Source organism: Podarcis vaucheri (genome assembly GCF_965113315.1).
Source record: "Podarcis vaucheri genome assembly, chromosome: 1".
In the NCBI taxonomy this organism is placed as follows: domain Eukaryota; kingdom Metazoa; phylum Chordata; class Lepidosauria; order Squamata; family Lacertidae; genus Podarcis; species Podarcis vaucheri.
Window position 1 is genome coordinate 127733946 of NC_138759.1, and position 22687 is coordinate 127756632.

General features: G+C 42.6%; 1 protein-coding gene across 3 annotated transcripts in view; it reads left to right on the forward strand.

Annotated features, from left to right (window-relative positions):
• Positions 1-22687, forward strand: part of TRAK2 (trafficking kinesin protein 2) — a 47957-nt gene that overhangs the window by 312 nt on the left and 24958 nt on the right. For 2 of the 3 annotated variants that reach the window (XM_082233647.1, XM_082233649.1), the window contains exons 2-3: positions 10855-11140; positions 11783-11977. In XM_082233647.1, the coding sequence (XP_082089773.1) occupies positions 11104-11140; positions 11783-11977 (232 nt within the window). In that variant the 5' untranslated portion in view covers positions 10855-11103. Of the gene's footprint in view, positions 1-45; positions 65-10854; positions 11141-11782; positions 11978-22687 lie in introns of those variants that run through there. The other variant, XM_082233648.1, reaches the window with a different exon arrangement.

The following is a 22687-nucleotide window of genomic DNA, read 5'->3' on the forward strand; positions in this document are numbered from 1 at the left end:
ATCCCTTCCTTCCTTCCTTCCTTCTTCCTTCCTACAGCCGGACGTTCTGCATGTTTACTCCGAAGTAAGTGCTAGGAACCCAGTGGGGATATTACCCCGGGGGAGCGGGAGCATCTTACCCCGCCTCGCTCCTCCTTTCTCCTCCCCAGTGTTGTCAGCCCTGCTGTGCCTCCCTCCCTCCTTTCTTTCTCTCTCTTTTTCTGTCTTTCTCTCCTCCATCCATCCTTCCTTCCTTTCTCCTCCCCATCTTTGGTCTCTCACCTGAAACTTCCTTCCCTTGAAGAGACCCTTCTCGCTTCCTTCTTTTCCTTTTTTTACCCCCCACTCCTTCCCACCGAGAAATACAGTGGTACCTCGGGTTACGTACGCTTCAGGTTACATACGCTTCAGGTTACAGACTCCGCTAACCCAGAAATAGTACCTCGGGTTAAGAACTTTGCTTCAGGATGAGAACAGAAATTGTGCTCTGGCGGCATGGCAGCAGCAGGAGGCCCCATTAGCTAAAGTGGTGCTTCAGGTTAAGAACACTTTCAGGTTAAGTACGGAAGAATGGACCTCCGGAACGAATTAAGTACTTAACCCAAGGTACCACTGTATCCAGAATTTGCCCAAAAGGAAAAGAGACTTGGGGAAGGGGGGGGGAGGTAATGCAGCAGGTGCCCTTTCTTGGAGGGCTGTGGTGCCCAAACACCAAGCACAGAGCAGCATCTGTTGGTGTTTATTGCCCTCCCCTAAGTATAGGAGTATAAGGGACGTGGGTGGCGCTGTGGGTTAAACCACAGAGCCTACGACTAGCCGATCAGAAGGTCGGCGGTTTGAATCCCCGCGACAGGGTGAGCTCCCGTTGCTCGGTCCCTGCTCCTGCCAACCTAGCAGTTCGAAAGCACGGCAAAGTGCAAGTAGATAAATAGGTACCACTCCGGCGGGAAGGTAAACGGCGTTTTCATCCGCTGCTCTGTTTCGCCAGAAGTGGCTTAGTCATGCTGGCCACATGACCTGGAAGCTGTACGCCGACTCCCTCGGCCAATAAAGCGAGATGAGCGTCGCAACCCCAGAGTTGGTCATGACTGGACCTAATGGTCAGGGGTCCCTTTATCTTAAGTATAGGAGTCCGCCTAGTCAGTCATTGGCTATTTATTTCTTGTTCGTTGCATTTATATCCCGCCTTTTGACCCAAGGAGCTCAAGGCGGCATGCATGGGTCTCCGTTTCCTCGTTCAATCCCTGCAACAACCTTGTGATGGAGGTTAAGCTGAGAGGCAGTGATTGGCCCAAGGTCAACTAGTGAGTTTCATGGTCAAGTCAGGATTCAAATTGTAGCTTCCCAGTCTCAGGTCCTAGGCCATCCACACTTAACCACTACTCCATGCTGACTATTAGTCAGCTCCCCACTTTTTCTCTCTCCTTCCTGCTTCCTTCCAGAATGGAAATAATAGTCTCTTTCTCCTTTCTGGATGACCAGTGGAATCTGTTGTCAAGCCTCTCTCTCTCTCTCTCTCTCTCTCTCTCTCTCTGTGTGTGTGTGTCATTGAGAGCAGCTTGGGTATATAAAGCTATTTTAGCTCCTTTTGGATAACTATATTACAGTTGCCTTTGTTTAAAATGCTAGAGGCTTTTGCATTGCATATAATGTACGAATGCATCACAAGCCTTTGTTTTTGTAACAGGAGTATAAAAGCAGGGCTTCTGAAAATACATAAAGGGGCTGTTTTGTTTTATTATTATTTGTTTCAGTTTTCTAATCTTCAGTGCTCCCCCCCTAGAAAAATAGGTGTCAGTACTCATCATAAAGTTGTTACAGTAATTGCCACACTTTTAAAAAACCCAAAAAAGAGGTGCAGGTACTACATACCCTTGAGTACCCCCTGGGGCAGGTGTCTGCAACCTTTAAGACAAAAAGAGCCACTTGGACCACCCGTTCCCGAAGGAAAAAAAACTGGGAGCCGCAAAACCATTGCGACATTTAAAGCATGCGCGCCACTGCCCTCCGATCTGACAGCGGGCGGGAAGGTGACGTCGGGACTAACGCACGCACCGCCCCCATGCAACGTCACAGCCAGTACAGTGCCCGCCACAGTGGTGAGTGTCGGGGCGCACAATGCGCCTCCTCCTCTTGCTAGTATCTGCCCCGGAGCTGCGACAAAGGTGTAAAAGAGCCACATGCGGCTCCGGAGCCGCGGGTTGCAGACCCCTGCCCTGGGGGAAAGCACTGATCATATTGTTAACATAACTGATGCTGGGTGAGTTTTGAAGCCGTGCATCTCTCTTCTGTATACATCCTCCAGCAATACAGTAGTCCTGTCAAAGTTTGACCTCCGTGATTTATGTCTGAAGCTATTTAAAAGGCAAACAAGTATTAGAGGCTAATATACTGTGACAGTGCTGTGTCTGTGTGTATGTCTTTTGAGTTCCAAATTCTAAATTGCTTCCCTGCACAACCTAGTCTTAGCACTCACTGTGCTTTAATTATTAAGTTTAATTGTTTTAAAATCAATAACAAATACATGTGGCATCATGCTTTACCTCATTGGTGCCGTCACAGGGAAGAATTGTGCTCCTAATACTTGAAATATTTATTGTTTTTTCTGATATAAAAAAGAAAACAAGGGGATCAAAATGCCTTTCAACACCCTCATCTAAATTCTGTAAGGAATGATGAAACATGGGTCTTCATGTCTCTCCTTCAAACATCCATCGTAATACACATGGCTGCTGCGAAGGAATAGATAATTTGTAAATTATGATAAAGATTCAGGTGCCGCCTCTTTTGTAAGCAGCCAAATGTACCAGTGGCAAATACACCCATAATTAAGTAATTTTGAGGGTTTCTAATCATATTGGCTGCAATAAGATAATTTACTGATGGGTTTTTCGCTGGGCCCTATATATTTGAATAAAATACTTGCCCATGGAAAGATGAAATTGGTTGTTAATTGCTTACCATGAATATCCAGATAACCCCTCCTTTGATCTTTCCTGCTGGTGAGCAGGAGCAGCAATCCATGATCCATTGTTTCTGAAATGTGGGGTAATGGTTTTTTTCATTCAGCAAACCACAGTTAGTAAGCCAGAAATAGACCTTGGCTTCAGATTGTGGTTTGTTGGTGCAAAACATACTATAATCCCTGCTACAGATGCAACACTTAGCCAATGATTGTGATTTGTGGCTGCCACTCGTAGGGGATGCAGAATCTAAATGGGAGTGATGTGGGTATTTATGGTAAACCATGGTTTACCATGATGGGGGAATGCAGCCATTGCTTGAAACAGTAGATATAAAGTTATTTAAAGCTGATTGCAACGTAACAGCAGTAATGATCAATCTTTCTGCAGTGGGGGTGCTTGATGTTTTTTGGGTCAAGGGATGCATCGACCAATGTATCTACTGAGAATCACATGGTATAGTAGCTGTGGCCAAGCTGTAAAAGTGACTGTGGCCGAGGTGGAAACTTAATGCTTTTTGTTTTTTAGTACCAAAAAATTACATGGAAACTTACAGCTGACTATTTTGTATATAGTTCATGGCATCATACAATACATATTCCTAATGAGATAAGTGTCTGTTTTCTAGCTCAAGGTGATAATAGCAGATGGCATAGCCAGCAGAAGAAAGTTTCTCATAATTTGGAAAAAAATAACCCTGCAATTATTGCATATATTTAAACAAATTCCACCAGATCCGGTTCCATTAAACCCCCATATTCATTCCGCTCTGCCCACACATTATTCCTTATTCCATTAAGCCTCCATAGTAATTCCTCTCCCATCCATTTTACCTGCTTGCATTAAGCTCCCCGTTTATTTTACAGTGTCATTTGCACAGTTAAGGGAGAATAAGAAGCACAGTAGTCAAGATGCTACTAAAGTATAAATAATATATAGCAGAGGCAGTAATTATAGTAGATTCTGAAGGGTGTGCTTATGGAAATGTGTCAGTTACTGCCCAGTCAGGTGAATGTTGATGTTATAGGTGCACATAGGATTTAGCCAGTTTAATATTTCTTCAGAGCATCCCCCCCCCAAAAAAAACTCCATTACTGTATTTAAGAAACAGCATTATCATGTTGCATCTACCCCTGGGTGGCATCAGTCTCAGCTGGAGGCAAAAGAATGAAAACAAGCAGGCTGTGTAAAGTTAGTGTTATTGCTGCAAGCTTATTAAATGTTGAAGAGCTCTTTATATGATTGAGATGTACTGTTTGAACAGAAAGTTTATGGTTACAAGTAGAAATATATCCAGATTACTGTATTTGTCATGTTTCAAAGTATGACAGATATAAAGTTGATCGTAAGAGATGTTTGAAAGTCATTTAAAAGAGACTTACCGGTACTTGGAAAGCCTAATAGAGTGTTTGGAATTATATACTAGATGTGCTTATTTGGTGCATAATTTATTGAACGCCTTCCTTTTCTAAGAATTATTTTGGTGCTGTTTGAATAGTTCTGGTAAGTTGCACCCGTGATCTTTGCCAATACACCCAGTTCACGAGAAACAACAATGTTCAAGTTCTTCCATCATAAAAGCATGGGGCAGTTGGGGAAGGTTCCATATATGTCCCCCCGAGCTCCACAGAGGAAGGATGGAATGAAACTTCAATAAACCATGTATAAATAAACTTCAATAAATTACATAATATTACCTAGGGCAGAGACGCGGGTGGCGCTGTGGGTTAAACCACAGAGCCTAGGACTTTCCAATCAGAAGGTCAGCGTTTCGAATCCCCAGACGGGGTGAGCTCCCATTACTCGGTCCCAGCTCCTGCCAGCCTACCAGTTCAAAAGCACCTCAAAGTGCAAGTAGATAAATAGGTACCGCTCCAGCAGGAAGGTAAACGGCATTTCTGTGCGCTGCTCTGGTTCGCCAGAAGCGGCTTAGTCATGCTGACCACATGACCCAGAAGCTGTACGCCGGCTCTCTCGGCCAATAAAGCGAGATGAGTGCTGCAACCCCAGAGTCGGTCACGACTGGACCTAATGGTCAGAGGTTTCTTTACCTTTTACTCTCTTTCCTTGCCAGTGCATTACTCTGTTATCATTAGGTCTTCACTAGGCTATAGGTACATTTTGATATGTAAAAAAATAAATAAATCTAGTGTTGCACTTCTTTATCTGGCAAATAAACTGTTCAGATAGTAATGGCATACAATTTTCTTGACAGTTTAGAATTGGAACGTTTGCTGTTTGGCTGCTATTTTGAAGAGTTGGACTTTGGCAAAGAGTAAAAATAGCTTAGCACAATATAGAGAGTCTGCAAATAGCCATGGTGTTTGATAAGCAGCAGGTATTTCCTGTGATAAATGTTGCCTAAATATTTGTCAGCATTATGTGCTTCAATGTGTTTGGCTTATGTACTAACAGCGTTGTCCTATGCAGTGCTCAGAAATAAGCCACACTGTTCTCATGTAAGTGTTTATTCCCATGTAAGCTAATTTAAGATTGCAGTTTAAATGTTATGGCCCTCACCTCAGTCTTGACACTGATCATAAGTGCAGGTTGGCAGCGAAGGATATATGAGCAGATATTCCAATCAATTAGTTCCCTAAAATAAGTGAAAAGTGGTTTTAAACAGAAGCATTGTGGCTAAGGACTCCTAGTTGAACTTACTGTATGACTTCCTCAAGGCATTTTGCCAAAGTAGTTCACCTTTGCTACCGTAGGTTTCATGAAGCACTGATGCATTATTCAGAAGATACTGGCGCTCTTTGCTGTGCTAAGCTTCCGAAATTTGCCTTGTATCATTTGTACTTGGAGAGCTGAATGAGGGAAATCCAAAGCTGTTGTGTGCAGGAGAGGCTTTTTTAAACATATGTCCAAAGTTTAGTTTATAAAAACTATGTCTACTTCAGTTTGCTGATTTGTCCCCCCACTCCCTCTGCCTTTCTAGCTCTGTAAAAATACTAATAATAGATCATTTGGCAGTATTCCGAAGCTGGAACTGAAGGATGAATTGTACCTGCCATTTTTGTATAATATCCCATAACATTGCTGAGAGACGTCTCATAAGCAACATCCACAGGTGTGATGGGATGATGAGCTGCTTGTGCGTAAAATCGTAGTCCCTCAGAGTTTGCTCAAGTCCACAAACCTCCGTCTGTGACGGAGCCCCTCAAACATGGCTCCTCTAGTCACTGGCAGATTCCGACAGTGGCTGCTTTCGGAATCGCTTCCAACATAAAAGCTCCTTAACGGAAACACGTCTTCTGGACTCACGGCATGACAGTTTCCGGCGAGGAGTGGGTCTCCCTATGGGAGGTCCAGAAACCTCCCCACTGTTCTCGCTGGAAGTGTCCCCTGAGCCATCCCTCCTGCTCGCTTTCCCCCAGAGACCCACCTCTCGCCCTGCTGGTTCCTGCTTCAGCTGCTGGGTCTCTCCCAACCTCCGTGAGCCCTTCCACCACCTGTCCCTCCGATGGCAGTTCCCTGACAACAGGTCAAGAATGTTTGCAAATTCTCCTCCTTGTTGAACAACCGGTATAAAAATAGACTTCACTGAGCTATTTATGGTCAGTTTACTACTTCAGTATGCTTGATTGTATAAAGTTTTCCCCAGACCAAACTGCTTCAGGGTGTATTTAAATACTCTACCATGAAAAAAACTGTCCATACCAAGAGTTCAGCCTGTGATGAATTTGTCCAAAATGTCATTAATTGATACAGAATCAATCCTTTGCATGATTTTGATATATTGTTGATACATTCATATTGGGGGGGGGATTAAGATTTTGTTGAGGAGTTTCTGCGGTATAACTTACTGAGTTATCAGAATAAACAGCATCAATAGCTTTCTGTTTCCTAATTTCCTGAATTGTAATATTGACCTCTATAAGTTAAAAAAAATGTAAAGAATTGAAATATTCAGAATTAATCACTGGAAGACATCATACATATGAAGTGTATTGGCAGCTTTTCAGCAGGATTACAGTAATAAGGCCAGAGGCAGGCCAGAATTCATCACAACAGCTGTCTGAAAGTAGGATTGCCAGAGAACCAGACAGTACTGGGTAGAAAATAGCATTGACTTCTGTGCCCTCTATCCTCTTAGTCAGAGGAAGAAAGAGAACAACATGGAATTATGTTTAACCCTTTTTCCTTTTTGTGTTTTACTGGTCTAATAAGCCACATATTTAAATTTTCCAATATTCTGACATTTCAAGAGAGTTTTACTGTCCCTTCATAATATATTTTATTATGTGCCTACAAAGTTTACTTGGCTAAATGTTTTTCTTGGACTTGAATGGATTTTATCATGCAGTTTCTCTATTCTGCTGTGCTTATTGTTCTCTCCCTCTAATATTTTCTCCTCTCTATACATGTCCACCACCTTACCTCTTCTTTTCAGGAATCTAATAAAGTAGGGGTTGGTTTAGAAAAGGCCACGTAAAAATAAGTTAGTCCTTTAAGGTACCAGTGGTATAATTTGTTTACTCCGGCAGACTAAAATAACTTCATTATCTTGCTATCACGCTAACAATATGAGCCTACCTTGAATATACAAAATTATACATTTCTAAAATATCCCTTGGAATTAAGTAATTTTAAAAATTGTGATTTTGTACTTGCAGATTATGCTTGGATTGCCAATATGTATAATTTTGGTAAATGTATATTCAGTGATAGTAGTTACAGATAAATAACACAGCTAATATTTACTTAGTGATGGCAGTGGTTGGCTGCTAAATATAAATATGCAATGTGACTGGATTGTTTAGTGATATTTTAAAGATGCTGAGAGTCCAGTATAGATTTTGAATTATCGCAACATCTTTAAATTGAAAGCAAGCAAATCGAATAGATACCTTTCAGATAGCGGGGAAATGAGGTTAATCGGTGATTAGAGATTTAATAGCTGTTATTATCCACACAAAGAACTTCTCTTTATGATTTAAGGATGCTAACATTTATAACATGACACATACAGAACCAGAATTGCCAGCTTGTGAAGGCGATTAGGGGGGACGATATCATATGCATGATGTCGCACACATGCGACGTTGGGAGGGGCCGGGGGTGGAGCCAAACATAGCAGCAGCTTGGCTTTGATGGTTGGTGGCCCCTCCTCCTGCCGCGGAGGGGAAGGAGCAGCAGGAGGAGAAGAAAAGGAACTGGCCATTGAAGCCATGCTGCACTTGGCTCCATGCTTTTCCTCCTCTTCCTCCCCCTGCATTTTTGGGACATCCTCCCAAAAATGGGGGGGGGCAGAACGGATAGAAGATGTGATAAGTGACTATTTCACAGATAAAGTTCTTTTCCTTTAATTTTATTTAAGTTATTTATAAGTCACTCTTCAGGGCTAAGTCCTCGCAGACCAACATAAGAGAGGGGCAGAGTAAGGAGCGTGATAAGAAAACTGGATTAGATCACCAAAATTCTCTTAAGGAAATTGTAGGCTACTGTATCAAATTGGATTGTTTTGTTTGTAATAGACCATAGTAAAGATATAGAAGCTTTTAAGGCTTTCTTGAATACCAGAATTGCAAGGGCCGAATGAATGTTTATTTGAAGAGAGTTCCTCACTGTCAGCCTAACTGATATCACTGACAAGCACACATTCAGGACTTCAGACACAAATCTTAGATTGTGGGCAAGGTCTTCTGGTACAGGCCGTCCTTAAAATATCCAATGCCAAATCATTTTAGGGAATTAAAGGTCAATTCTACCACTCTGATTTGAGTCCAGAAACATACTGGTAGACAGTGCAACTGGCACCAAAGTTGTGTTGCATGTTCAGATCATAGTGCTCTTGGTAATAGTAATTATTATTTGTATTATTATTTAAAAATCACATACTAGACAGATGAATCTTTGATTCTATGAAATTTCCTATCTTAATAGGTGGCAAGATTAACATTGCAATGGAGCAAAGTTTAAAAACCTGGCTATGTTTACTTCAGGAAACTAAGTGTTAGTGTTTGACCATAGTACATATAGAAGTCTAGTGATTTTTTTTAAGGGTTAAATTTTGTCTGTGCTCTGTTTTGCTGCAGAAAGTAGCAAGCTTTATTAGATAAGGTTCCAACATCTTAATACTCTAAAAGGAAGAGAAAGCTGTCCATGTGTGAATATGGGCTTTTTGTAAAAAAAAAAAAAAAAAATGGAAATAATGCTTTTTACCGTTTACTCCTCCTTCTTTTGCATTGTTTTAAATATACAGTATCTCTTCTCTTTAGAAGTAACTACTTATAAAAGGAGGTGGCTGTTTTCTTTGTTTCCGTAACGCACATTAAACTACTGTGTTAATTTCGATTTTTGTAGAAAGTAGATCACATGTGAGAAAAATATAGAATTATGCCAGCTCCTCACAGCAGCAATGAAAGGTGCAAGTACAGATAAACAGGTTGCTTGCTTAACCTCATGCACTTCTAAACAACATATACAGTAGAGTCCCTTGGAGTTCTCCAGTTAATGGATATGTGATTATAACAGACTATCCTTTAAATTAATACAAAGCTTCAGACCCCTAAAAAGAATGTGGTACACGTAGTACTTTACGATTCATAAAGTTGTCCTGAAATATCTATAATATATTTGGGGAATTTGTGAACTGAATGAACTGGGGAAAACGTGTAAGGTTGTGTAATTTACCTTGTAATAATGATAGCTTTGTTTATGGCATAGCTAATTAAGAAGATATTTCGGGCACTGTTAATTATCTGAACCTGTGGACAGTCCTTGGGAGTTGATTCATGGTTCCAGGGAAAGATTTAGCAGTGGAAACAGATAAAACAGTGTTTCCCAACCGGTGTTCCGCGGCACACAAGTGTGCCGTGAGATGTTGCCTGGTGTGCTGCGAGATGTTGCCTGGAGGGAGGCGGGCGAGGGCGTTTGCTTCCCGGAGGACTTGTGGGAAGCCGCCCCTTCCCTGGGTGACGTGCCGCCTCGCGACTCCGGAGTCAGTCCCGAGGGCTCTTGGAGGGACTCGCGAGCGACGGCGCGGCGGCTCCGGGGCGCGCTCAGCCGCCCCCGCTGCAGCTGCCCGGCGTGGAGCGCGACGCGGAGCCGGCCGGGCTTGGAGGCGCCCAGGTAGGGCCGGGCGGGGGCGGGGAGGTCTCGGTCTGCTGCAGGCGCAGGAGGGCGAGCGGGAGAGGGGGAGCCGTCGGGTCTCCTGGAAGGAAGCGAGGCGGCGGCTGAGGGGGATGCAGCCCCGTCCCCAGCAACAGGCGCTCCTTGAAGTGAGGCCACAAGTCGGGGCTCGGACAGGGCCTGGAAGCAGCGGCTCCGGCTCTTGGGAGCGGAGAAGGGGACTTCGAAAGCGGCCTGGAGGAGAAAAGCCCCGATGCAGCGAGAGCGGGGAGCGTGCTGCCTTGTCCAGGCCTCCTCGCTTTGTGCCGTCCGCTGCCGGGAGCAGGACACGGGGGATCCTCGTTCGCATGCTTTCCCGGGTGATCAGTGAGGGTTAGGGTTAGGGTCCCTCAGTCCCTCGCTTTGCTGCCTCCTCCCCCCCACCCCCAAAGCTTGGAGGTTCCCCGGCAAGGGGGAAGGAAAAAATTGAAAACTTTCACTTTCGTGCGTCCCTCCCGGCGTGACGCTGCGCGCTGACGTCACGGGGCTGTAATGGTGGTGTGCCGCGAGATTTTTTTCATCAAACAAGTGTGCCTTTGCCCAAAAAAGGTTGGGAAACACTGAGATAAAAGACTTGATGCCATTCCAGTCCTGTAGCTGTTGAACATGATTAATCGTAAGAAAGGAGGCTAGTTGTAGGTGCTGCACAGCTTGACTTAACTATTTCTGTAAAATCCTTAAGTAGTAAGAGCTATGAATTGTGAGCCCTGCCCGTGTTTCTTCATAGAATGGCTTCCTGAAATTTTGTTCAGCTTAATGTCTAAAACTGAATTTTTTCTTTTGAATTTATTTCAAGATGATGGCCGATCCAGGCAAGATCATAACATAAAGATCGTGATATTCAATGAAGTGCAAGTTTCAAATGTGTCACCTCGGACCTAACACACCTGAAGAAAGAAGTACATACTCGTAATGCCAGTGTAGACCAATGGCTGTTGTCTACTCTGGTTTTAAACCAAAACAATCAAACCAAAATGAGAAGGAGCAACAAACAATGTGCATACAGGATGTGGTTTCCAAATAACTGAAGTGTGAAGCAAACCTCATGAATTTCAACCACAGAGATTCAGAAAACATCACTGGTAAGTTGAAAATCAGGTAAAAGGCCCAGATATACCACTCTGGAATCCATTTTTGGATGAAGGGCAGTTTCTAAAATTTAAAAGTATTTGTCACTCCAATTGTTATAAACTGTTTGGATTGAAAAATGGGACAGATAGTTACACAGCCTGGATGAACCCCTCATCTATACAGTACAAGTCAAAGTGTTGCTCCTTTAGAATTATTATTTTTTAAGACACAAGTTGCAAAGGAAAATGGTCACTAATCTACTGCAAAGATTTATGTACTCACAGAACCTTTATCCAGATAGTGATCTGATGTGATCTACAGCTTTAATATAAAATAATGCATAAAAGCATTTCTACTCTTAAGTTAATAATGCATTTCACATTTCTCAGCTGAAAAATGTGTAAGCTGGGGGGAAACCCACGTAGATGCATTTTAGTAGTTTGGTGCTCACAAAGCTGCTAATTTATTACAGTGTTTATTTAGTTAAATGTACTAAGGATTGTGCTGTTTCTGTCTAGCCCAGGTTTAAATCACTATTGATAAGCTATCATGGCTGCTTTTATTGTCGAAGCAAAGAAAATAAATAGTTCCTTTAGTATTCATCCCAAAGCAGATTGGTATCATGATGCCTGCCTATATATATGCCTTTTTAGATGTTTGTCCTAATGAAGATCTCGCTGAAGTTGAGCTGGTGAGCATGCTGGAGGAACAGCTGCCTCAATACAAGTTACGTGTGGATTCTTTATGTCTCTCTGAAAATGCCGACTGGACCCAGTCTCCAGGCCGCCACAGTCATGTCTCTGAAATCTCTTCTCCAGTTCTTTCTGAAGAGACCATCCGTTACATGAGTAAGTGCTTTTGCTCACTGCCAGGGACTGAAATGAAAAATATAAATGAACTGCTTAGGTGATGCCCTGATCAAATCCCTGTTCAGCCTCAGCTTGGCCTTTGTGACGCTGGACAAAGTGAGAATTACAGTGACCTGACAAGGCTGTAGAAATTTTGTACAGTCTAAGTGCTGTATATCTGGGGTCCCCAACATAGTCTCAGGAGGCATCAATATACCATATTTTTCCATGTATAAGACTAGGTTTTTTTCTTTAAAAGTCATGCTAAAAATTGGGGTCATCTTATACATGGATAGTGCATAGGGTGGGTGTTTGATTGGTTGCTGCTGCTGCTGTCAGCAGCTATTGGTCGTGTTATTGGTTGCTGCGTCAATGCCTGGTGTTGATTGGCTGACACTGTGGCAATTGGGCGGGCGATTGGCAGCTTCTGCCGGTGATGGGACAGTCAAGACGCGGCAATTTTCTGCAATCCCCCCTAAAAAAGCTCAACAACTCTGTGTCATATCCCCCATATTTTTAAATATGAGTCCCCAAAAATAGGGGGTGTCTTCGACACTTGTCTGTTCCTGCATTTTTGTTTACTCTGCTGAGTTGCTGTAGAACAATAGCTCCGAAACCAATGCAGCCATTTTTCATTTCATTTCCGCACCAAACATTGTTGGCCTCCTGCAACACCCCCCCCCCCCAGCTGGCATGACCAGTGATCAGAAATTACCACATCTTAAAGGCCACAGGTTAGTCTCTCCCCGCCGTGATAAATATAAATGCAAGCTAGGAGTGCAATCTATACATGTTACATGGATGTAAGTCCAGTTGTATTAGTGGGGCTTACTTCTAGGTAGGCATGCGTAAAATCTCTCCCTCATTGTGAAATTTAATCAGTTTCTAAGAGCAGTTGAAGGCCGTATATTAATGAGAACCAATACCTCTCATTAGTGAATTTGTGGTTGCACTGAAATGTGCAAGTTTCTCAGGTCAAAGCTCATAACTTCATCCTTGAAACCATACTGGTTTCACGCCATGTTCTGCAGTGGAAGATCTAAGCAATTTCAGATGAACATTGCATGAGTTCACATATTTTCAGTCCACACACCCAGAAATATGTTTATTTCCAAATGCAACAGCCTATAAAAAGTAGGCATAATGCTGGTAGCAATTCACATTTTATAACTCTTGGTCAGAGTTACAAAAGAACATAGCTTATGGGGAATAAATGGTTGGTTATAACTGAGAGAATTACCTTGGATTATATGCAAAACCCTTAAAATAAACAGAGCCTTGGTATCTTTTTTTTTCTTTCATAACTTGATTATACAACTCTAACAATGTGTTGTTGTTGTTGTTTAGTCGTTTAGTCGTGTCCGACTCTTCGTGACCCCATGGACCAGAGCACACCAGGCACTTCTGTCCTCCACTGCCTCCCGCAGTTTGATCAAACTCATGCTAGTAGCTTCAAGAACACCATCCAACCATCTCATTCTCTGTCGTCCCCTTCTCCTTGTGCCCTCCATCTTTCCCAACATCAGGGTCTTTTCCAGGGAGTCCTCTCTTCTCATGAGGTGGCCAAAGTATTGGAGCCTCAGCTTCACGATCTGTCCTTCCAGTGAGCACTCAGGGCTGATTTCCTTCAGAATGGAGAGGTTTGATCTTCTTGCAGTCCATGGGACTCTCAAGAGTCTCCCCCAGCACCATAATTCAAAAGCATCAATTCTTCGGCGATCAGCCTTCTTTATGGTCCAGCTCTCACTTCCATACATCACTACTGGGAAAACCATGGCTTTTACTATACGGACCTTTGTTGGCAAGGTGATGTCTCTGCTTTTTAAGATGTTGTCTAGGTTTGCCATCGCCTTTCTCCCAAGGAGCAGGCGTCTTTTAATTTCGTGACTGCTGTCACCATCTGCACTGATCATGGAGCCCAAGAAAGTAAAATCTCTCACTGCCTCCATTTCTTCCCCATCTATTTGCCAGGAGGTGATGGGCCCAGTGGCCATGATCTTCGTTTTTTTGATGTTGAGCTTCAGACCATATTTTGCGCTCTCCTCTTTCACCCTCATTAAAAGGTTCTTTAATTCCTCTTCACTTTCTGCCATCAAGGTTGTGTCATCTGCATATCTGAGGTTGTTGATATTTCTTCCGGCAATCTTAATTCCGGCTTGGGATTCATCCAGCCCAGCCTTTCGCATGATGAATTCTGCATATAAGTTAAATAAGCAGGGAGACAATATACAGCCGTGCCGTACTCCTTTCCCAATTTGGAACCAATCAGTTGTTCCATATCCAGTTCTAACTGTAGCTTCTTGTCCCACATAGAGATTTCGCAGGAGACAGATGAGGTGATCAGGCACTCCCATTTCTTTAAGAACTTGCCATAGTTTGCTGTGGTCAACACAGTCAAAGGCTTTTGCATAGTCAATGAAGCAGAAGTAGATGTCTTTCTGGAACTCTCTGGCTTTCTCCATAATCCAGCGCATGTTTGCAATTTGGTCTCTGGTTCCTCTGCCTCTTCTAAATCCAGCTTGCACTTCTGGGAGTTCTCGGTCCACATACTGCTTGAGCCTTCCTTGTAGAATTTTAAGCATAACCTTGCTAGCATGTGAAATGAGTGAAATTGTGCGGTAGTTGGAGCATTCTTTGGCACTGCCTTTCTTTGGGATTGGAATGTAGACTGATCTTCTCCAATCCTCTGGCCACTGCTGAGTTTTCCAAACTTGCTGGCATATTGAGTGTAGCACCTTAACAGCATCATCTTTTAAAATTTTAAACAGTTCAGCTGGAATACCATCACTTCCACTGGCCTTGTTATTTGCAGTGCTTTCTAAGGCCCATTTGACTTCACTCTCCAGGATGTCTGGCTCAAGGTCAGCAACCACACTATCTGGGGTGTATGAGACATCCATATCTTTCTGGTATAATTCCTCTGTGTATTCTTGCCACCTCTTCTTGATGTCTTCTGCTTCAATTAGATCTTTACCACTTTTGTCCTTTATTATGGTAATCTTTGTACGAAATGTTCCTTTCATATTTCCAATTTTCTTGAACAGATCTCTGGTTCTTCCCATTCTGTTGCTTTCCTCTATTTCTTTGCATTGCTCGTTTAAGAAGGCCTTCTTGTCTCTCCTTGCTGTTCTTTGGAAATCTGCATTCAATTTCCTGTATCTTTCACTATCTCCCTCGCATTTTGCTTGCCTTCTCTCCTCCGCTATTTGTAAGGCCTCGTTGGACAGCCACTTTGCTTTCTTGCATTTCTTTTTCATTGGGATGGTTTTAGTTGCTGCCTCCTGTATAATGTTGCGAGCCTCCATCCATAGTTCTTCAGGCACTCTGTCCAGCAAATCTAAATCCTTAAACCTGTTCCTCACTTCCACTGTGTATTCATAAGGGATTTGGTTTAGATTGTATCTTACCTGTCCAGTGGTTTTTCCTACTTTCTTCAGTTTAAGCTTGAATTTTGCTATAAGGAGCTGATGATCTGAGCCACAGTCAGCTCCAGGTCTTGTTTTTGCTGACTGTATAGAGCTTCTCCATCTTTGGCTGCAGAGAATATAATCAATCTGATTTCGATGTTGCCCATCTGGGGATGTCCATGTGTAGAGTCGTCTCTTGTGTTGTTGGAAAAGCGTGTTTGTGATGACCAGCTTGTTCTCTTGACAGAACTCTATTAGCCTTTGCCCTGCTTCGTTTTGATCTCCAAGGCCAAACTTGCCAGTTGTTCCTTTTATCTCTTGATTCCCTACTTTAGCATTCCAATCCCCTATAATGAGCAGAACATCCTTCTTTGGTGTCACTTCGATAAGGTTTTGTAAGTCTTCATAGAACTGGTCAATTTCAGTTTCTTCAGCACCAGTAGTTGGTGCATAAACTTGGATTACTGTGATGTTAAAAGGTCTGCCTTGGATTCGTATCGAGATCATTCTATCATTTTTGAGACTGCATCCCAGTACAGCTTTCGCCACTCTTTTGTTGACTATGAGGGCCACTCCATTTCTCTTACGGGTTTCTTGCCCACAGTAGTAGATATGGTAGTCATCTGAACTGAATTCGCCCATTCCCGTCCATTTTAGCTCACTGATGCCCAGGATGTCAATATTTATTCTTGCCATCTCATTTTTGACCACATCCAACTTACCCAGGTTCATGGTTCTTACATTCCAGGTTCCTATGCAATATTTTTCTTTACAGCATTGGACTTTCCTTTCGCTTCCATGCATATCCACAACTGAGCGTCCTTTCGGCTTTGGCCCAGCCGCTTCATCAGCTCTGGATCTACTTGTACTTGTCCTCCGCTCTTCCCCAGTAGCATGTTGGACACCTTCCGACCTGAGGGGCTCATCTTCCAGTGTCATAACTTTTATATGCCTGTTGTCTTTGTCCATGGAGTTTTCTTGGCAGGGATACTGGAGTGGCTTGCCGATTCCTACTCCAGGTGGATCACGTTTGGTCAAAACTCTCCACTATGACCTGTTCATCTTGTGTGCCCTGCTCGGCGTAGTTCATAGCTTCCCTGAGTTCTTCAAGCCCCTTCGCCACGGCAAGGCAGTGATCCATGAAGGGGCTAACAATGTAGGTCTGCTTAAATATTGACTTATACAGCTTTTTATTTCCATGTTTTTCACCTTCACTCTTTAAGCTATTTTATCATCATAAAAATAATTGTTCAGTGTGTTGTGGGTAGGTGTTCACATTTCTGGATTCTTAGAACTTAATTTTGCAAAAATGTTGAAAAGATCCTTATGAAATGTTGGTTATTTACAGAGCTTGAAAAGTAGGCATAATAATTGTTTTGGTCATTTTTTAACTAAAAACTAGGATTGTCTTTTTCAGACCAGAAAAATATGAATGCAAACAGATGACTAGCACATATTTCTGCATGGGATCACGCAGATGTGTAATGAAGTGTGTGTCATAAGTAAACCTTGTGTTTTTCCACAAAAACCGAATTTGCAATACTGAGTACAAGGCTTAAAAATTACAGCTCTTCTGTACTCTTGGACTGGAGGTGGTAAAGGCAATTATGGTCAACTCACAACTTAAACCTGTTTAACTTGCATGAATTCAGTTTTACATGCTTGGCCAGGGGCAGGGGGCATCCAGTGGGAAAAACATCAGCAATCCCACTTGGGAGAGCATCTGGAGACGCAGGGAGTGTGTGTTTTGACTATACACTATTTTGGCTCTATGCGCTATCTCTAGAACTTTACCCCCTTGTAAGTTGCAAGTCATCTGTATTTTTAGAGGGTTAATTTTTTTGGCTGTCCTGGTTATATGAAGTTGATAATGAGCTGGATCCATGGCTGCTTAAAAGGTATCTTAGTCTCATAGTATTGTGTTCAAAAATTGATTAGTTTCAAGATGAACACATAACCACCTTGGACTTTCTCATGCGATGTGAAGTATACCATGTATTCTTTGTTCCTGATGCTTCCCCATCATCCCACCCCCAAAACTCACTTAAAAACTGTTAGGCAAAATGAGTACAGTCTCCCAGGAGATTTAGCAACAGGTCTTTTCCAACGTACTCTTTTCTGCATTTCTACAACTTAGCTGGTTGACTCCCATCAGTATCTTGTTTTGACTTTACAGTGGTACCTCGGGTTAAGTACTTAATTGGTTCCGGAGGTCCGTTCTTAACCTGAAACTGTTCTTAACCTGAAGCACCACTTTAGCTAATGGGGCCTCCTGCTGCCGCCGCCGCGCGATTTCTGTTCCCATCCTGAAGCAAAGTTCTTAACCCTAGGTACTATTTCTGGGTTGGCAGAGTCTGTAACCTGAAGCGTCTGTAACCCGAGGTACCACTGTATCTAATTTTTCAGTTTTATCAGAACTTTGAAAAATTGAAATGTACAATATTTTGTCCCTCCCTCATTTTTTTTAAACTAGTTTTTTTACCAGAAATGCAATATATTCATTGTAGCATAACATGTGCTTTTAGTAAGCCGTTGCAGAAATGAACTAGTGATGTAAATCTCTTATTTCTTTCCTTTCCTCACCCCTTCCTCAGAACAATATAAATATAATAACACAATTGGGGGCAGGTTTCACACAGCAATGCTCATTCATAGGCAGCTAGGAAGTAGGAGAGATATTTTGCTTGGGTTTGTAACATCTGGATGTCTCAATGTGGTTTCTATATTGCTTGATCTGAGATTATAAATCACAGTCCTTAGATTGTGACCCATTAGGGGTCATGGCTATTTTTAAAAATACTGTAAACTACTCAGAGCTCTTGGTATAGAATGGGATATAAATTAGATAAATACACAAAACAAGGAATGTAAGGAAAGTGAGGATAGAAATTATTATTTACAAAAAAGGAATTCATGCATTCCCGTTTAAAACTAATTATACCGCTTTGGTGAATTTACTGTATCCATAGCAGATCTGCTGCCCTGAAATTCTTAAACAACTCTGGTCTGCATGGTCACAGCAATGCAACATCAGAATATATTCAAATGAAAGCTGACAGCTATCAGTAATGAATTTAGCAGGGCAGAATCAGTATTGCATCAGATTAGAGTACTCTATGAACACCTACAGCATAAGAATAAATAAGAAATCTAACTTCTATAGGAGGATTAGATCAAATTTTAATGCTGCATATTTTTAGAGTTCTGAATCTAGGTAACTACAGCATGATTTTTCTAATGCACTCTGAACTCACTGTGCTGATAGTATAGTATTGCAGTATAGCTCCTCCCTGCTTTATGGCACTGCTGTTCAGGAATGTTTATTTGCTAGACAACTTGAGTAAATATTAGAGAGTTCTTGTGTTGTGGCCCAGAGGCAGTGCCTGCTGCAGAAGGAAAAATACTGAACAAGCACTGCTTCTTGGCATATTCTGAACTGCTCCATATACATATGCTGGCACTCGGACATGGCACTAGACAACAGGGACATGAATCAAAATGAAGAGCTTCTTACAGCTGTCACTCTACAGGGTAAGTGGGCACATAAATTCTTCACGTAGATTCCTTTTATCCTGATTTTGGGCTAAGTTATCAGTCCGGAATCATTTTGTAAAATTGTAGTTGGCTGTTGGAATAGCGTGGTGGTAATCCTGACCAATCTCTTTAGACACAGTTTGAATCTAGCCTCTGCCATAAACTCGCTGAGGCTGAAATCCTGACCCATTTACCTTGGAAGTAAGCTGCATTGAATTCATTAGGATTTACTTCTGAGTAGACATGAGTAGGGGTGGCGCTGTGGGTTAAACCACAGAGCCTAGGGCTTGCCGATCGGAAGGTCGGCGGTTCGAATCCCCGCAACGGGGTGAGCTCCCGTTGCTCGGTCCCTGCTCCTGCCAACCTAGCAGTTCAAAAGCACGTCAAAGTGCAAGTAGATAAATAGGTACCGCTCTGGCGGGAAAGTAAACGGCATTTCCGTGCGCTGCTCTGGTTCGCCAGAAGCGGCTTAGACATGCTGGCCACATGACCCGGAAGCTGTACGCCGGCTCCCTCGGCCAATAAAGCGAGATGAGTGCCGCAACCCCAGAGTCGGTCACGACTGGACCTAATGGTCAGGGGTCCCCTTTACCTTTACCCTTTTAGACATGAGTAGAACTGCACTGTTAGTGGTCTTAGTAAGCCTTCTCTCTCTTAGCTTTTGAGGGAAAGTCCCTACAAGATACAGAATTAAATTACCGTATTTTTCGCTCCATAAGACGCACCCGACCATAAGACGCACCTAGTTCTAGAGGAGGAGAACAAGAAAAAAACCATTCTCTCCCTCTCTGCACAGCGCCTCTCCAGCGAAGGGAAGCCAGGAGAGCAAGAGGGATTGGTGCGCACCGATCCCTCTTGCTCTCCTGGCTTCAGTGAATAATAATAATAATAATAATAATAATAATTTATTTATTTATTTATTTATTTATATCCCGCCCATCTGGCTGGGCTTCCCCAGCCACTCTGGGCGGCTTAAAAAAAAAATTAAAATACTGTAATACATCAAACATTAAAAGCTTCCCTAAACTGCCTTCAAATGTCTTCTAAAAGTCTGCTAGTTGTTGTTCTCTTTGACATCTGGTGGGAGGGTGCCACTACCGAGAAGGCCCTCTGCCTTGGCTTCTCGCAGTGAGGGGACCGCCAGAAGGCCCTCGGTGCTGGACCTCGGTGTCTGGGTAGAACGATGGGGGTGGAGACGCTCTTTCAGATATAGAAGAAGAAGAAGAAGAGTTTGGATTTGATATCCCCTTCAGGAGTCTCAAAGCGGCTAACATTCTCCTTTCCCTTCCTCCCCCACAACAAACACTCTGGGAGGTGAGTGGGGCTGAGAGACTTCACAGAAGTGTGACTGGCCCAAGGTCACCCAGCAGCTGCATGTGGAGGAGCGGAGACGCGAACCCGGTTTCCCAGATTACGTGACTACCGCTCTTAACCACTACACCACACTGGCTCTCAATATACTGGACCGAGGCCATTTAGGGTTTTAAAGGTCAGCACCAACACTTTGAATTGTGCTTGGAAATGTACTGGGAGCCAATGTAGGTCTTTCAAGACCGGTGTTATGTGGTCTCGGCGGCCGCTCCCAGTCACCAGTCTAACTGCCACATTCTGGATTACTTGTAGTTGCCGGGTCACCTTCAAACATAGCCCGACGTAGAGCGCATTGCAGTAGTCCTTACTTTTTAGGAGGGGAAAAGCGAAAAATACGGTATACGTCTTCTGCCTGGGAGCTGAAAAGCTTCTTTGGTTTATACAACTGGCTGACTCTTGCTCAGTGAGATCGTAGACTCCTTTTCTTCCTTTGATCTTTCAATATTCGTAGCGTATTTGTCATGTTTGCCTATCAGTAAGTCATAAACACCAAGAACAAATTTTGAATTACCATTGTGGTTTAGAATGGAAAAAAACAACCCATGATTTTTGGTTTGGGCATAATGTTTAGCCGGGGATTGTGGTTTGTTTCCTCCTGGCACTAGTGTGAAAGAGCAAAATGCACATGATCTGCTTGTGCATGGCAAGCCATGGTTTGCCATTACGCGTGAATCCTGCCATTATATAATGCTTTTAAAATGTAGGGATGTTCCTGACCCATCTTACGGGATAGTTGTGAAAATTCCCTGAAGATAATGTTTGTGAAGTGCTTTGAGAACGCAAAATTGCTAGAGCACTTTGAAGAATTTGATAATGCCGTTGGTTGAGAGCACACCATCGCTAAGCAACTGTTCTTAGAACTTAAGCTGTGAAGCATTTGTCCTTCCATTCTTTAAGAAAAATGAATGATTTCATTCCCTCTTTCTGACCTCTTCTCAAATAAGCTGTAAGCCATTTGGATATAAATAGAGGCATAAAAAATATTTGCGATCTATGTGTTTACTGTTCTCTATGGCACACAGGGTATTGCTACTCTGTAAGTCAGAAAGTGCCCCAGCTACATTTTAGTGGCCTTTGCATAATCCATGGCCCTTTCTGGTCAGAGTATTTAAAAATCAGATATTTAAAACAAAACACATCAAAACATTCATAAATAATGTGAGTTAACTATAACTAGGTAAACACTTCTTTGTTGGAGTTGTACAGCAGTGAAACAATGAAAAAACAGCTCAGTGTTCATAGAATGATGTACCCACCTTTTAAGAAATTATTGATATTGATACTGAAATAGTCAATCTTTGCTTGCTAAGGTTCAGTTATCTGTATTTGCTCTGTGGCGGCACACCTAGGATTTACACCAAGGGAAAAACCAGGGCTTGCTTGTTATTGAACTGACTTTTCCTCCTACTGGTTGGAGCAGAGCCAGGATACTTTTGCTGCTAGCTTTCACAGGAAAGTAAGTTCACTCTCCAGGGGAAGGGAGGGAAAGGAGGAGAGGTTAAAAAGAAGTTAACTTGAGACTCTTCTTATCAGCAATACCACAGGCAGAAATAAGGGGGATGCAAAATATCCTTTAATGTTCATTCTATTTTGGCTCCCACAAGCCCTTCCTTAGGGAACTTTAGGCTGCAATCCAATGCACACTTTCCTAAGAGTAAGTACCATTGAGTATATGGAGACATGCTTCTGAGTAAGTAAGCTCTGAAATAACTGCTTTGAGGAGTTGCTTCTTCTCTGTACCTTCTCACAGTAAAAGCCCAACATTCCATGCTTTTGGGATGGAAATTATATAACATGTTCCTATATCCACACCCGATGTAAATCATTGGAACGTTCTGTGATTTGTCTTAAAAGATTTTCATGCACATTGGATTAGATGCATTCCCTAAACCTTTTAAGCTGCAATCCTAAACACACCTTTCTGTAAGTCCGACTGTATCCATGTGGCTTACTTCTAGGTAAGTGTGCATAGAGTTTCTGCCTTAGTGGGAAATCAAATCAGCTCCTACCAGCCAATGAACATTATACAGTAATGAGAACCACAAGGCATGAGGTTTCTTCAGATACTTGTGGATAATGAACACTCATTTATTGGAGTGTGCCCAACTAAGTGTTCATCAGGTGATGTGCCCATTTTTAAAGTTAATTGATCTTGAAGCAGTCACATTTTTGCTTGGTGAGGTTCAGTTATCTATCTTTGCTGTGTGACATGTATACACTTAAACATCAGATCACCATAAACATTCCTAGGAATTAAAAATGTTCGTGACAATAGCTCAGATGTTGCTTTTACAACTGCACACAGCTAAAGAGGACACAGAGCAACTTCTCACACACTACAAAATGTTATGGCTAGTCCAATTTTAAATGATATAATTTGTTTATTCATTTGGATAAG